This window comes from Lepisma saccharinum, chromosome 13 (genome assembly GCF_977018435.1).
Source record: "Lepisma saccharinum chromosome 13, izLepSacc3.1, whole genome shotgun sequence".
NCBI lineage: Eukaryota > Metazoa > Arthropoda > Insecta > Zygentoma > Lepismatidae > Lepisma > Lepisma saccharinum.
In genome coordinates, this window is record NC_139241.1 from 11,645,373 (window position 1) to 11,660,054 (window position 14,682).

General features: G+C 38.0%; 1 protein-coding gene across 5 annotated transcripts in view; it reads right to left on the bottom strand.

The window, feature by feature from the left end:
• The window catches only part of LOC145997173 (uncharacterized), a 127,666-nt gene that overhangs the window by 91,200 nt on the left and 21,784 nt on the right, over window positions 1-14,682 (bottom strand). Inside the window, exon 4 of one of the 5 annotated variants that reach the window (XM_083133865.1) lies at window positions 10,892-12,242. The exons of the other annotated variants lie outside the window; for them this stretch is intronic. Coding sequence (XP_082989991.1) covers window positions 11,258-12,242 — 985 coding nt within the window. The 3' untranslated portion in view covers window positions 10,892-11,257. Of the gene's footprint in view, window positions 1-10,891; window positions 12,243-14,682 lie in introns of those variants that run through there. 5 annotated transcript variants of the gene reach the window in all.

The following is a 14,682-nucleotide window of genomic DNA, read 5'->3' on the forward strand; positions in this document are numbered from 1 at the left end:
CCGGCAATCTTGCTGGCCACGGCACAGGCCCACCCCTACCAATACAACGACTGTGGAACAAGCCATTGAGGAAGGGACGCACATTTTGGTCGAAATGTGGTGGTGCACCATCATTTTGGAACCATAGTCCTTGCCTCAGTGCCAAGGGCACGTCCTCCAACAGTTCAGGCAAAACATCATGAAGAAATGCATGATATGTGCCACCACATAGGATAGCAGGGAAAATGTACGGCCCAATCAAATGGTCATGCACTATCCCACACCAGACTTGAACCACAAACCTGTGCTGATGGTGTGCCACGAGAATTGCATGTGGATTTGCAAAATCCCAAACGTAACTGTTTTTACTATTGAACACGCTAATTTTGGTGAACATTGCTTCATCGGTCCACAACACCCTGTTCACAAAATTCGGGATAGTTTCCATGTCATGCAAAAACCATTGGCAAAACACCACATGTGGGTCAAAGTCCTGAGGTAAAAGGTCTTGTACCTTTTGGGAGTTTGAAAGGGTACATTCCCTCTTCGGTTAGGACGTGCCACACATTAACATAGGAGGTGTTGTGGGCAGTGGCTATAGCGAGCATACTGGTGTCAGGTTGATCCCTGACAGCATTTAACATCGTAACTTCACATATCTGCCATGTGCTTTTTTGAATGGAGCATGCCACATTTCTTTGCAGAATGCCCTTCACCAGCAAGATTGCCGGACATCACTCCCCCCAGACTTCTTTCTGTGGGGAGAGATGAAACGCCTCGTATACGAAACACCTGTCGTGTCAGCCGAGGATCTCGTTGCACGCATTAATGTCGCTGCAGCGACGATAGCAGACACCATGGGGTTGTTTGGTTGCACTAGACAATCATTGATTTGGCGTTGTCATCTCTGCGTGGAAGTTAATGGCAGACAGTTTGAACATCGTCTGTGATGTGGCTCCCTCGGCACCTTCACTCTGCACACAGTGAACATGTCGACACATATGCAACCTAGCGTAGTACCACCACTATCTTTGTTTTTCTACATAATGGTGATGTCCACTATGGATATTCGCTTTCTTCTTAGTTGTCAGTCTCCACATTATATTACATTATAATATTGCTACATGTATAGTGCATTGGTATATAAAACTACTACGAAGTGTATATAATATATATGTGAATACTGGAGGTCAAATACAAATTCGAGTTCAACAATTTTCTGGAAGCAAATCAATTTATATAATTACTATTAAACTATTACTTTACAGCTTTTCTCAATGTATTTTATTTTCTGCCTGTCTTGATGACAAGCTCTTCTTTTTTATTGAAACTATATCCCCTGTGGAAGTGCTAAACTGATTTCGTGACATCTAATAAATTTTTCTGTGTAGGAATTTTCCTATTTATTCTAGAGAATCCTCCTGTGGATTGCATTTTTGTCTGTCAAGAATGACAAAACTCCTACATTTATGTTTCAACACAGTTACAAATGCAACCATCACAAGGATTCTTCCAAACCTATTGGTGAAAGGGCCTCCCCGATGGTGTAGTGGTAACGTCGTCACCTTGTAATCAAGGAGTCCCGGGTTCGATATCCGGTGGAGGTAATAGCACAGTTGTTCGGATCCCACTTTAAACTGTAGGTCCAGTCCCGATTAGCCTTACTGTGCATAAAGTTGACTTAAAACACCAAGCCAATCAATCAATCAACAGTATATACTGCTGGACAAAAAAAAACCGGACACCTTAATATTTGACATCTGAATTGCAATTACTTATGAATTACGCTTTCAGTTAAGTATTGAACAATTGAACATTCATTATTGAACATTTTCCATCCATAGTTTTTCCATTTATTATTTATCTATTTGTTTATTTATTTACTCGTATTTACTTATTTGGAACACCTAGTAGGCTCAAAATTAATTTCATGCAATTTTGTTTTAATTTATTGATTTTCAATTCCTGTTGATGTTATTTTGTTTAATGTCTAGAGAGGCATGAATTTTGGTTCATGGTAACCATAGTAACAGATATTATTGACATTGTCATTGCTGGTGTTTTTCTTGCAAGTGTATTGTAAGTTTGCTAGCTTTAAAATGAGACGTGAAGAAATAGTAAAAGCAGTAGCTCTTGGTGATGATGGTCGTAGTGTGCGCTACAGGTCCCAGGATGTTAGCATGTCACCGGAGGCAAAGACTGGAATTTGCTACACAACACTTACATTGGAATGTGGAGCATTGGGAAAAGGTTTTATTCTCCGATGAGTCAAAATTCAACCTACGTTCATCAGATGGGCATGAACATGTGTATAGAAGACCTAATGAGCATTATGCACAATGTTGTTTCATTGAAATAACACCCTTTGGAGGCGGTGGTGTCATGGTCTGGGGAGGTATTTCTTTACAAGGACGTACAGAGTTGGTTCTTGTAGAGAATAGGGCAATGACAGCTTGCAGGTATATTACAGAATGTTTGGCAGATCATGTAGTACCATATGCACCATTCATAGCCCCAGATTTTGTATTTATGCATGACAATGCGCATCCTCACATTGCGATATTGTCATGGAGTACCTAGACGAAGTTCGGATTATGCGATTAGAATGGCCACCACAAAGTCCAGACCTAAATCAGATAGAGCACGTCCGGGATCAACAAACGACATATCAGAAACCGCGCAATAGTTCCAGAAACAATTGAAGAGCTAAGACGTACTATTCAAGAAGAATGGGAGCAATTGGACCAAGAAGTGATTGCCAACCTTATTCGAAGTACGCCACGGCGGTTACAAGCTGTAATTGATGGCAGGGGAGGTAACACCCGCTACTAGACAGCTTATATACCCCACCAGTACCAGTTAACAATATTAGAAAAAATATTCCTAAGATTTTTTTTCTATTTTTTTTTGGTAGTTTTCTGTAACTTTCGTTTATGTTCTAATTTAACTTATTAACAATACATTTTAATTTGCTTACTGTTGAATATATTCAGATTTTCTTATTTCCAATAATTTCTGCAACATTTAGTTAGCCTTCGAATCAGAATTTATGCGTTATCACAAAAATGCAAGTGTCTGGTATTTTCTGTCCAGCAGTGTATATATAATTATCCCCCATCAGTCCGGATAAACAAGGTTTTACTGTAATTTTGTTATTTAAGTTGCTCTTCTTCCACTTTTGGCTGATCGCGATGATGACGATGAACAATGATCAGATAAAATTGATGAAAGGACACTTATTAAGAACACGCATGTCCAGGTGGTGCAGTAAAGGGGAGGGGGAGTAAGAAGATGCTGGAGGCCAACCAAAACCACACAGTGCAAGTATTTGCGTCGTGCGTGAATTTTGGCTTCTAATGCATGAATGTGTTCCAATAATTTTTGGAAATATTCAACCTGTTGCAGGAGTACGATCCATTTCTTAAAGACTTGAAGGCTCCTGGAAATGCCTCCTATATGCTGCCGGAATCGCAGAATCAACTGATAGTATGTTGCGGTGAAGAAATTAAGAATGTGTATATCATTTGTAAGAAATTAGAGCACAGCATGTCACCTCAGCAACTGAAAGGTAACGATGCTCATGATTGGTATTAGGGTGATGCTTCCCCTGTTTCCTGCTACTTTACAAAAAATTAAATTGCAATATTTTGTGATATATTTCCGAGAAGAATCTAGACTTGCCCCATAAATACACCTACAATACATTTTAGAACAATTGTAAACACCTATAAGAGAATGACAGCTTCTAATTGTTATTAAACTTGTTTCCAATTAAGGTTCTTTGTGGAAATCAAGAATTATTAAAAATCAAAAATATTGAGAAGTAATTTGTTTGATATCCCAGTATGAATTTGTGGCATGAAAATTCTCTGGAATCGACTGGGAGATAGATACTATGTCCAAATAATAATAAATAAATTTTAAAAAAGAACACTTCTGGCTCGAGCAAATAATAACATGAAGAAAGGATACAGCTAGGTGTAGACAAGCTACTTTTGCGGTTATCAGTGAATTTGCACAAGCACAAAGCTGCGCTGATTTGCATACTATTTTTACTATAAAATCACTGAAAAAAAAAGATTATACCTGTTCTTTAATTGTAATACAATTCCACAATGAAAATATTATCATAATTAGCATTCTTAATTAAAACTGAGAATAATATCTATGCGTCAATAAGCACAACACATTTTCAGATTTTAACTATTTAGAACTTTAAAAACACTCCGCATATAGTTTTAGTCATTATTTGGTGTCCTAGAGCTCAGTCATTAGGGCATCTTACTGCCATGCGAAAGGTCCGGGTTCGATCCCCGGCGGGGCCTGGGATTTATCCATCTGTTTGAGCAGCTCCGGCACCCACCCAGCACCGTATAAAGTGGGTACATGGAGGAAACTCTGGCGGGTAAAGGCAGCCAGGCATGCGGTGCTGATTACATCATCCCCACCTTCGGCCATGATCAAGAAAGTGTGGAGCCCTAACTCCACATCCCCTATACGCCTTCATGGTGTGGTGAAAAGCACAGGGGAGCAATTTATTTTACTTTTTACATTATTTGGTATCCAGTATGTCATCATTAACAAATCATATTACATACATGCACACACACATACACACACACACACAGTTTTTTGGGATAACAATTATAACTTGTTACTTATTAGAAACGCTTATATTGAGAACTAAATATGCTGACCAAGGCAGTAATTTATTTTATTAAAAACAAACTAAATGTAATGTTTCAACCTTCTAGCATGGTCTTCTTCAGACTCTGTATCAAGTACAAATGTAACAAGATACAAAAACAGGGCATTATATATACACAAACATTGCTCCCTCCAGACTATTAGAAAGTTCTTCTGGAACTTTCTAGCAGGTGGCTTTCCCTTGTCAACTGCACTTTCATCTAGAAGGCTAAACATATTTACTTCCATATAGAATGTGTTTGGACTTTTTATCTCACTCTCGTTTTCCTTCATTTTTCTCCCCTCTCCTCTCCTCTTTCTCTCTTGTCCTTTCCACTCTTTCTAACACCTTCTTCCATTCTTTGTTTAATTTCAGTCCCCCATTCCAGTTCACTGTGTCTTCTTCACCTTTCTTCTCTATTTCCTTGGCTTCCTTCCATTTTCTCACTAGCATTCTCTTCTCCCTTCCTATCTGCTTAGCCTCATCCCACTCTATGTCATGTCCTGTTTCTCTCGTGTGTTTAAATATTGCATTTCTCTCTCTCTTAAGTCATACATCATCCCTATGTTGTTTCAACCTGTCTTTCAGCATATTTTTCGTTTCTCCTATGTACACACTCTGACATTCTTTACATTTCACTTCGTAGATAATCCCTTCCTCTTCTCTGTTTTCCTTTTTCTTGTTTGCATTCTTCATTATTCCTAAGATGCTTCTCCCTCCCTTCCTGTAAGTTTTAATGCCCGCTTTCCTAAGCACCTTGCATATCTTTTCTGTGGTCTTCCCCGTACTCCTTATTCCAATCCTTCTCTCTTTTTCTTTCTCATCCTCTTATTTTAAACACACAAGAGAAACAGGACATGACATAGAGTGGGATGAGGCTAAGCAGATAGGAAGGGAGAAGAGAATGCTAGTGAGAAAATGGAAGGAGGCCAAGGAAATAGAAAAGAAAGGTGAAGAAGACACAATGAACTGGAATGGGGGACTGAAGTTAAACAAAGAATGGAAGAAGGTGTTAGAAAGTGGAAAGGACATGAGAGAAAGAGGAGAGGAGAAGGAAGAAAAATGAAGGAAAAAGAGCACGAGATAAAAAAGTCCAACCACATTCTATATGGAAGTAAATATGTTTAGCCTTTTAGGTGAAAGTACAGTTGACAAGGGAAAGCTACCTGCTAGAAAGTTCCAGAACTTTCTAATAGTCTGGAGGGAGTAATGTTTCTGTATATATAATGCCCTGTTTTTGTATCTTGTTACATTTGTACTTGATATAGAGTCTGAAGGAAATCTTGCTAGAAGGTTGAAACGTTACGTTTAGTTTATGTTTTTAATAAAATAAATTACTGCCTTGGTCAGCATATTTAGTTTTTCATATCATGGAAACAAGGCTTAATGGTGGTATTATATTGAGAACGAAGCGAACAAGAGAAATATTACTAATATTTTTCATTCTTTCAAGCAGGCAATAACAAATTTACTTTTACGAGTCATTATGTAAGTAACTGTTAGAATTTCTTCATCCCCTTGCATCTGCCCCTTCTCCCTCCCCCAAGCTCTCCTACCTCCTCACACTAAAGTTATTACTTGCTGGAGGGCAGCAAGATTATTGGACCATTCTGGTACTTGGCACCCTAGATAGAAGCAAAATCTAGCAGAATGAACAAAATTAATCTGAAACAAAGGTTTACTGGGGAAGGAAAAATTTAACCGTATTTGCATATTGCCTTACAGAAATGGTGCACTCAAACAGCAGGGGTACAATAACTCAACCCAGGGATAAGTCTTGTTCTCTACCATTTGATTGTCATTTCCTTCCCTGTATCTTTTCCATCCTTCCCTTGATCCCTTAAAGCAAGAAAGACAGCTCCCTGCAATTTGTCAGCTTCGACACAAAGGGGCCATACAGTGATGGCTGTCCTCTCGCAGGATTATTTTATGACATGCAGTTCAGAGAGTTTTTGGGATGCAGTGCCGCCTTTGGTTGTCCGTAACATTCGTGCCACCATTTGAAGCTTGTTGTATTGTCTTTATTCAAGCTTTGTGCTGGTCTTAGGGCCACCTTGTGCCTTGTCAAGATGTTGCTTTCATGAAGAAAGAAGACTGCATTTTATTTGTATTTCTGGGCCTCCCCGATGGCGCAGTGTTAGCATTGTTGCCTTGTAATTAAGGAGTCCCAGGTTCGATACCCGGTGGAGAAACATAGTTGTACGAATCCCACTTTAAACTGTAGGTCCAGTCCCGATTAGACTTACTGTGCATAAAGTGGACTTAAAACAATAACTCAATCAATCAATCGTATTTCTGGCTGCGAATTTAGGCAGGGACGTAATGATAACAATAGTAGGGTTATAAAATCATTATTAAAAATAGTAATAATGATGACGCCTTTAACACTGAAATTATTGTCAAATTTAAATTCTAGCAGTATTCCAGCGCAAGCAGCACTTGAAATTACGCAAGTGATTTGAAAGTCTCCTCCAGACACTATCGTACGCAAGATTTTTTTTCAGAGGGGAGGGGGAGAGACAATATAAAACATTTTGTAATTACCACTTTTAAGCTTCCTTTTGAAAGTTGTTAAAAGACAGAAATGGTATGTAGGGCCATCTTAGGGGGTGTGGGGGTTGCACTTACCCCCCCCCCGAGTGTTCCAGTGTTCTTGGCGGAGTGGTAATCGTAAAGGGCTACGAAATCAGAGATGCCATGTTCGAACCTCCACCAGCCATAGGTGACTCATTCTGTTTGTCCTATGCTTCCATCACCTTTCCATCCATCCAGCATTCATCTATCCACATCGACTTGTAAAAAATAACCTACGAGGTAGGAAAAAAGGCAAAATAGCAAAATGAAAAACTATTTGAAAATTTTTGCTGGCTCAGTGGCTGAGCACGTTAGCTCCCGAATTACGATTCTGTCCCCAAATGTTCTAAGTTCGAGTCCGTTAGTTTTTGTTTCAAGTCCTCTTCATGCACGGATAAGAGACCAGTCGGAACTGGACGTACAGTTTAAAGTTAGATCCGAACCACTATATGCATCCACTATATATCGAGCCAAGGACCTCTTAATTATATGGTGACGACATTATCACTACGTGATGTCCTCATCTGGACAGGCAGGCATGTCTTTTGTTACTGTCCACTCATTAATTTGTGTATCACTGTTGCATATCTTTGACATTAGCCAGAAGTGTCAGTAAAGTAATGTAAAATTAGAAAAAGAAAATCAAAGTAACATCCAGTAATGGATGTTCGAATTAAAATGGGGGAAAAATTACACCCACTGTTCGAATTAAAATGGGGGAAGCACTTTTTAATTTAACTCCTGGCCAGGTAAAGAATTTTCCCCTCATATATTCTCGATCATATTTTGCCATTGCTAAGAATTTGACGTAATCATTGTGTTATTTACTTTGAACCCAAGATATTTATATAAATAATTCCGTATGTTTTAGATACAGGATTCTTGAGACCCTTCACCTAGAGGGTGAACTGCCCAACGCAGTTGGCTTTCTATCAGGTACAAATCTCAAAATTTGAATAGGGAAGCTGTGAAATTTTCTCCTTTGCATTTCTTCAATTTGAACACTGGATACAGACATACACATATTTCATTATTGAATTTAAACTACGAACACACACACATAATTGTTTTACGAAACTGATCGTTACTCACTTTGTAATTCACCCACAGTTCCATGCATTTTAGATGATAGGAGATTCCTTCGTGTTCCTTGATTTTTTCACATGCGTTCTTGCAGTTGTGCACCCCTATTTTCCTGAAACTTGGTTCTGCATATCCTGAATCTGTGCCAAATTTACGGCATGTAAAGCAAAAGCATGCGTCAAGTTCCACACTATATTCTAGCCATGGCACAGATGCAAACCAGTGTTTTTAAAATGATCTCTTTCACTTTTCGAACGTAGTATTTGGATAGTCTTGCAAAAGTGGTTGCCTAGGATTATTTACCCCAAGATCAGTAATTGTTTTCACATTAGTACATTCACTTGTTTTGTCTAACTTTAGAACGTCAGAACTTGGATCAACACCCTCTTAATTTTGAGATAGCTTTAAAATATCCAGTTTTGATAAATTTATCCATTCAAAATGGAAATGCACAACAATGCTAGAACTCTTCCCACACACAAACAAATACACAGTGAACGCAGCAACCCAATAGCAGATCATGCTCGCAAGCAAGAACACAAAGCTAATCTGTGGCTCTCAAGCTGAAGCAAGGAGAAATTTTAAATCTCAGAACAATGTCAGTACTGGAGAACTCTCTCCATATATCACTCCACTCCCTACTGTTGACCGCTCGGCCTCGACGGAGTCCTTGATTCCATCTGTAAGGTCATTTGCAACAAAAGAGTCGGATCTCTGGTTTCCAGGAACTTAGGGCAAGGGTAATAACCTCAAAGCAGGCAGGTTTTATGACTTTGGTTATAAACTGGTAAGCAACGAAAGGGTGGAATTTTGCTGTCCTACATTTGCTTCCAAAGATTTTCTTCTGAATAATAGGTTTGTTTCCCACACAGTGTTTCCAACTCTGCTACAAATTTACCAGAAAATAGTATGTAGTATTAATTAAGGATAATTTTTAATCGATCAAATCTTTTGTTTGGGGGGTCCTACTAACGACGTCACTGACTTGGCATTACACTAAAAGTATTCTAACTACACTCTACTCAAAGGAGAAATGACACACACAAGCAGGTTGAATAAAACATAGCAAAGAGCATGATTGGTCCCAAAGGCATAATATGTATATTCTTTAGAAAATAGATTTTACATGAAAATATTTACTACAATCATTACCAGATAATAGACTGAATAATAACAAGTTTCTTTACATGCTCCAAACAAAAGAGAATGGTTTGGGTTATAAGTTTCCCCACAAAAATCACAAGGAAGCTGATGAAGTGATATAAGTTCTTCTTCATGAATTAGGAGATTATGTTTATAGCTGAATGGTTTTCCACAAGTTCCACAACTGTATATCAATCGCCTCAATAAATTCTTCCGAGTTTTGTACAACCACATTTCTGATGCAATGGTTTTCCATAAAGGTTACATCTAAATGGATGAATGCTTTAATGTACCTTTTCAGGTCTAAAAAGTACATTTCTTTTCTATAAAGCTTTTCACACAAGTATTTCAAAAATATGGGTGATCTCACTAGTGTGTCCTTTCATGGTTTGTAAGGTGAACTGACATATTACAATGGTGCGTTTACTCACTATAAATTCAAATAAAAATATATAAATAACATATAATATATAAGGGCATTTCGTCGGAATCCCCTATTACAAGGGGCTTTCCGAAAAGATCGCAAAAACAATGAGAAAATATGGCGTAAAATGCAGGATGAAGGCCCCTAGAAATATTGAAAAGAATTTTACCGGGTACAAAAAAAGGGAGGGGGAACAAGGATAACCCGGAAGAACTATAAGGGGTATGCCGGATCGAATGTGAATGCGGGAATGAATATGTAGGGCAGACGGGGACAAACATGCGCACTAGATGGGATGAACATGATAAAGATACCTAAAACAGGCCTATCCGAACATATCATAATGAGCGGATATAGTTTTATAAAAAGGGAAGTAATTAAGAAAGAGGAGAATAAATTAATGAAGCTGCATTTATATGCACTGGAAAAAGAAAGAAGCTTAACAGAGATGATGGTAATCTGGAGGAAGGGTGGATCGCTTTTCTTAAAAAGTGGGATAAAGCGGTAAATACCGACACTAAAATGGGTTTCCATGTCACTCCCGAGGTTGCGAAGGCCGTCGAAGAAGAAAGGGAGTTCACCTTGGAATGGTGACGTATACGATCGTAAGAGGGTAACACTGGAGGGAAAATTTCACCTTCAATGCTGGATAGGAGCGCTCACAGTCTATGTGTTCTACCCAACACTGACGGAAGTCACTAGGGGACTGTAGTAAGACTTCGATTTTTATTTGTTTTAGTTGTGGTTTTTGTTTTTAACATAGGAAATTTTTTAACCAGCAAAGACTTCCTTCGGAGTTTTTATGCTGTCACCGTAAGTTTTTTACCTTTTCTATCCTCAACCTGAATCCTCAACTTACGATTTGACAACGCGGTACCATGTTTGGCACCTAAAGTTTTTTTTCTTCATTTTATTACCTGATGAAGGAAGTAGTACAGACTTCCGAAACGTCATTCTGAATCATTCCTACTCTCTTGCATAAGTTATTTATATATTTTTATTTGAATGTAAGGTGAACTGTTTGTAGAAATAATTTTTCGCAAAATACCTCAACAAAATGTGTGTATTTTTGACATGGAAGATCACTTTTTCTTTTAAATTATTTTCCACAAGTTTTTCAACTGTAGGAGCAATCAGGGGTTATAAGAGGAATTACCTGGATAAAATAATTCACACAAAGGTCACAAGCAAATGGTTGAACACCCAAGTGTATTCTTTTGTGTACTGAGGCAGTGATTTCTCTTAAATTAATTTCCACAGGTGCTGCAAATGAAATGTCGATGTCCCAAATGCATAGTCTCATGCTTAGAAAGATCATTCTTGTTCGCAAACGACTTTCTACAAAGAGTCCATCAAAATGAATGCACTTAGGTGTGTACCTTAATGTGTCTTGCAAGATCACCTTTTCTCTTATATGAATTTCCACAAGTATTGCAGCTGTAGGGGCGGTCTTCCGAATGACTTTTTCTATGGTCTGCAAGTTGACATTTCTGAATGAATGACTTCCCACAAAGATTGCAAGAAAATGGCCGAACACCCGTGTGTGTTCTTTCATGTACTGTGAGAGAAGAATTCCTCATAAATGTCTGTCCACAAGTGCTGCACATGTAAGGGCGAGTGTCTGAATGCAAAGTTTGATGCCATAAAAGCTCATCATTCCTCAGAAATGACTTGCCACAATGACTACAACAAAATGCACGCACTCCAGTGTGTCTTTTTGTATGTTTTGAACAATCATGTTTTGTCTTGAATGATTTTCCACAAGTATTGCAGCTGTAGGGATGGTCTTCTGAATGACATTTTCCATGGGCTGCAAGAACACTTTTCTGAATGAATGAATTTCCACAAAGATTGCAAGAAAATGGCCGAATACCCGTGTGCATTCTTTCATGTACTGTGAGAGAAGAATTCCTCATAAATGTGTGTCCACAAGTGCTGCACATGTAAGGGCGAGTGTCTGAATGCAAAGTTTGATGCCGAAAAAGCTCATCTTTCCTGAAAAATGACTTTCCACAATGACTACAACAAAATGCACGCACTCCAGTGTGTCTTTTTGCATGTTTTGAACAATCACGTTTTGTCTTGAATGATTTTCCACAAGTATTGCAGCTGTAGGGGCGGTCTTCTGAATGTATTCTTTCATGGAGTGCAAGATCATATTTCTGATTAAATGACTTCCCACAAATATCACAAAGAAATGGTCGAACACACGTGTGTATTTTTGAATGTACTAGGAGAAGAGATTTTTTCTTAAATGTTTTCCCACAAGTGCTACAACTTAAGGGACAAGTTACTTTTTTGGTCTTTGATGAAGCAACTGAAGAAATTTCAGTGTTCTTATTGCCAGCACACCTGCAAAAAATACAATATCTTTAGTAAATAAAATTTGCATTTTCAGACACTAGATGCTGTTCCATTAAGATTTGACACACAGAGAATGTATTCCATGTAGAAATGTCAACACAAAATAGTGGCTTCACCAGGACCCAAACCCATGGTCTCGGGCATACTGAGACCATTACTCTATGCTGGGAGAAAACTTTGATGTCAACAGTTTTTACAAGGCAACAGATCATATTGTGGTAGCACTGACAGAGACAATGATACTCTATGACAGAGAATAGTTTTCAAGTCCTGGTCAAGCCTGCATTTTTTTTTGGTGAAATTTCTACACATTGTTCTAAACCTCTATTTTTCACTCTTCTAATACTGTTTTACTCTCAAGACAATCTCTTTCAAGGATTCATGACCATGTCTATATTTACATAAAAGTAAATAAGTGTTACACTCAAAATTCTTATGCTGAATTACCAGAGAATTAATATTATATTCTGATCATCTTATACATTATGTTTCAATCACTATAGGTTAGTCCAAATGTAGTTAATGATTCGACTTAGATAAAAGGAATCTTACGACTTATGTCCAAACAGTTCCAGTCAACCCTAAAACAATACACATAATACTGCAAACAACTCGGACACAGTTTGTGTCAGTCCATGGCCATCTTTAAAGGGAGGCCGGAGTCTTCAATTTGACAACCCTGTAAACTTTGACATCAGCTGGCCGATGTTGCTCGGAAGAAAACATTAGAGAAAATGTCCAAACGTAAAAAGTAATAATCTGTAGCCTATTCATCCCGTAATAACTTCATTTGCCCAAAGTGTATCAGCGAGTTTATTCAACTTATTTTATTTTTTATTAAAGTAGGGTAGTAAGTTGTAAGTTGTTTGTTAAATATGCATTGGATTTTCTGAGCTGTATATCTGCATTTCACGAAGGAGCTTTACTTGCTTTTTACATGTGAATCATTAAATTTAATACACATCCAATATTGATGGCATTAAGAGTTTTTTAATCATAATGTGCAAAACAATCAGTGATATCGAAAAGCTATAACCATGACAGAGGCAGGATGACATTGATGTTATTTTGACCAAGTTATTTAATTTTTGCGTCCTCGTACGTATCTAATTCTGACGCTGCAAAATCTCCAAATATGAACTGTCTTACCTATATATACACATAGTTCTATTTGTAAAATGACAGAACATGTTAGATTAGGTAATTTTACATGTGTGTTATGTTATTTTCATCCTAACAATTACCTGCCTTTATTAGGTTTGACCGGTTAGATTTTTGTACCTCATTTAATTTGTAAATTTTGTTGTTTGTTTTTTGGTAGGTTAGACCTGTTAGTAAGTTTGCTACTTCCTCTAGTTTTAGACGTAAACATCTTCATTTTAGGTTTGTTGCTCTTAATTATTTTATGTATTTGTCCTAACACACTTCAGTTTGACATTGAATTTGCATTCATTAGGTTTCAATATTTTTTAAGTAAGGTCAGTTTTGGATAAAAACGAAGTAAGTAAATATTGTTTAAAAAAGCATTTATTTTCTGAATTTACATACACTTCTCTATTTTACTACATAATTTCCTTGCTGGTTTAAATATTATATACTTAATATATATTAAATATTATACAAACTACGAGTTCTTGGATACCCTCCTCTAGAACTCTGCCGCCTGTGATGATAGCCAGTTACTCACGGTCGTTTTCACTTCATCAACGTCTAAACGCTTGCCACCCAGGAAGGTCTTCAGATGGCGGAAGAGGTGTTAGTCGCTAGGTGCAAGGTCTGAACTGTATGGCGTATGATCGAATATCTCCAAGCCAAAAGATTCGATCAGATCTTGAGTTTGAGCCGCAGCATGTGGCCTTGCATTGTCATGAACCAGTATGACACCGGCTGACAGCATTCCACGCCGTTTGTTCTGGATTGCTCGACAAACTTTTCTTAGAGTCTGACAGTAGGAAGCTAAGTTAATTGTCGTTCCTTGCGGCAAGAAGCCCACTAACAAAACACCGTGCCTGTCCCAAAACACAGTTGCCATGATCTTGCGCTTTGAAAGTGTCTGTTTTGCTTTCACTTTGACCGGCGATGATGTGTTGACCATCCATAGTCCAGACCTTGCACCAGCGACTACCACCTCTTCCGCAATCTGAAGACCTTCCTGGGCGGCAAGCACTTAGACACTGATGAAGTGAAAACGACCGTGAGTAACTGGCTATTATCACAGGCGGCAGAGTTCTATAAGGAGGTTATCCAAAAACTCGTAGTTCGTTATGATAAATGTTTAAAACGGCAAGAAAAATACGTAGAAAAATAGAGAAGTGTATGTAAATTCAGAAAATAAAAATGTTTTTTTGAAGAACATTTACTTACTTCCTTTTTACTGCAAAACAGACCTTACTTCAAAAATAACCCTCGTATAAACAAGCATGGAAAT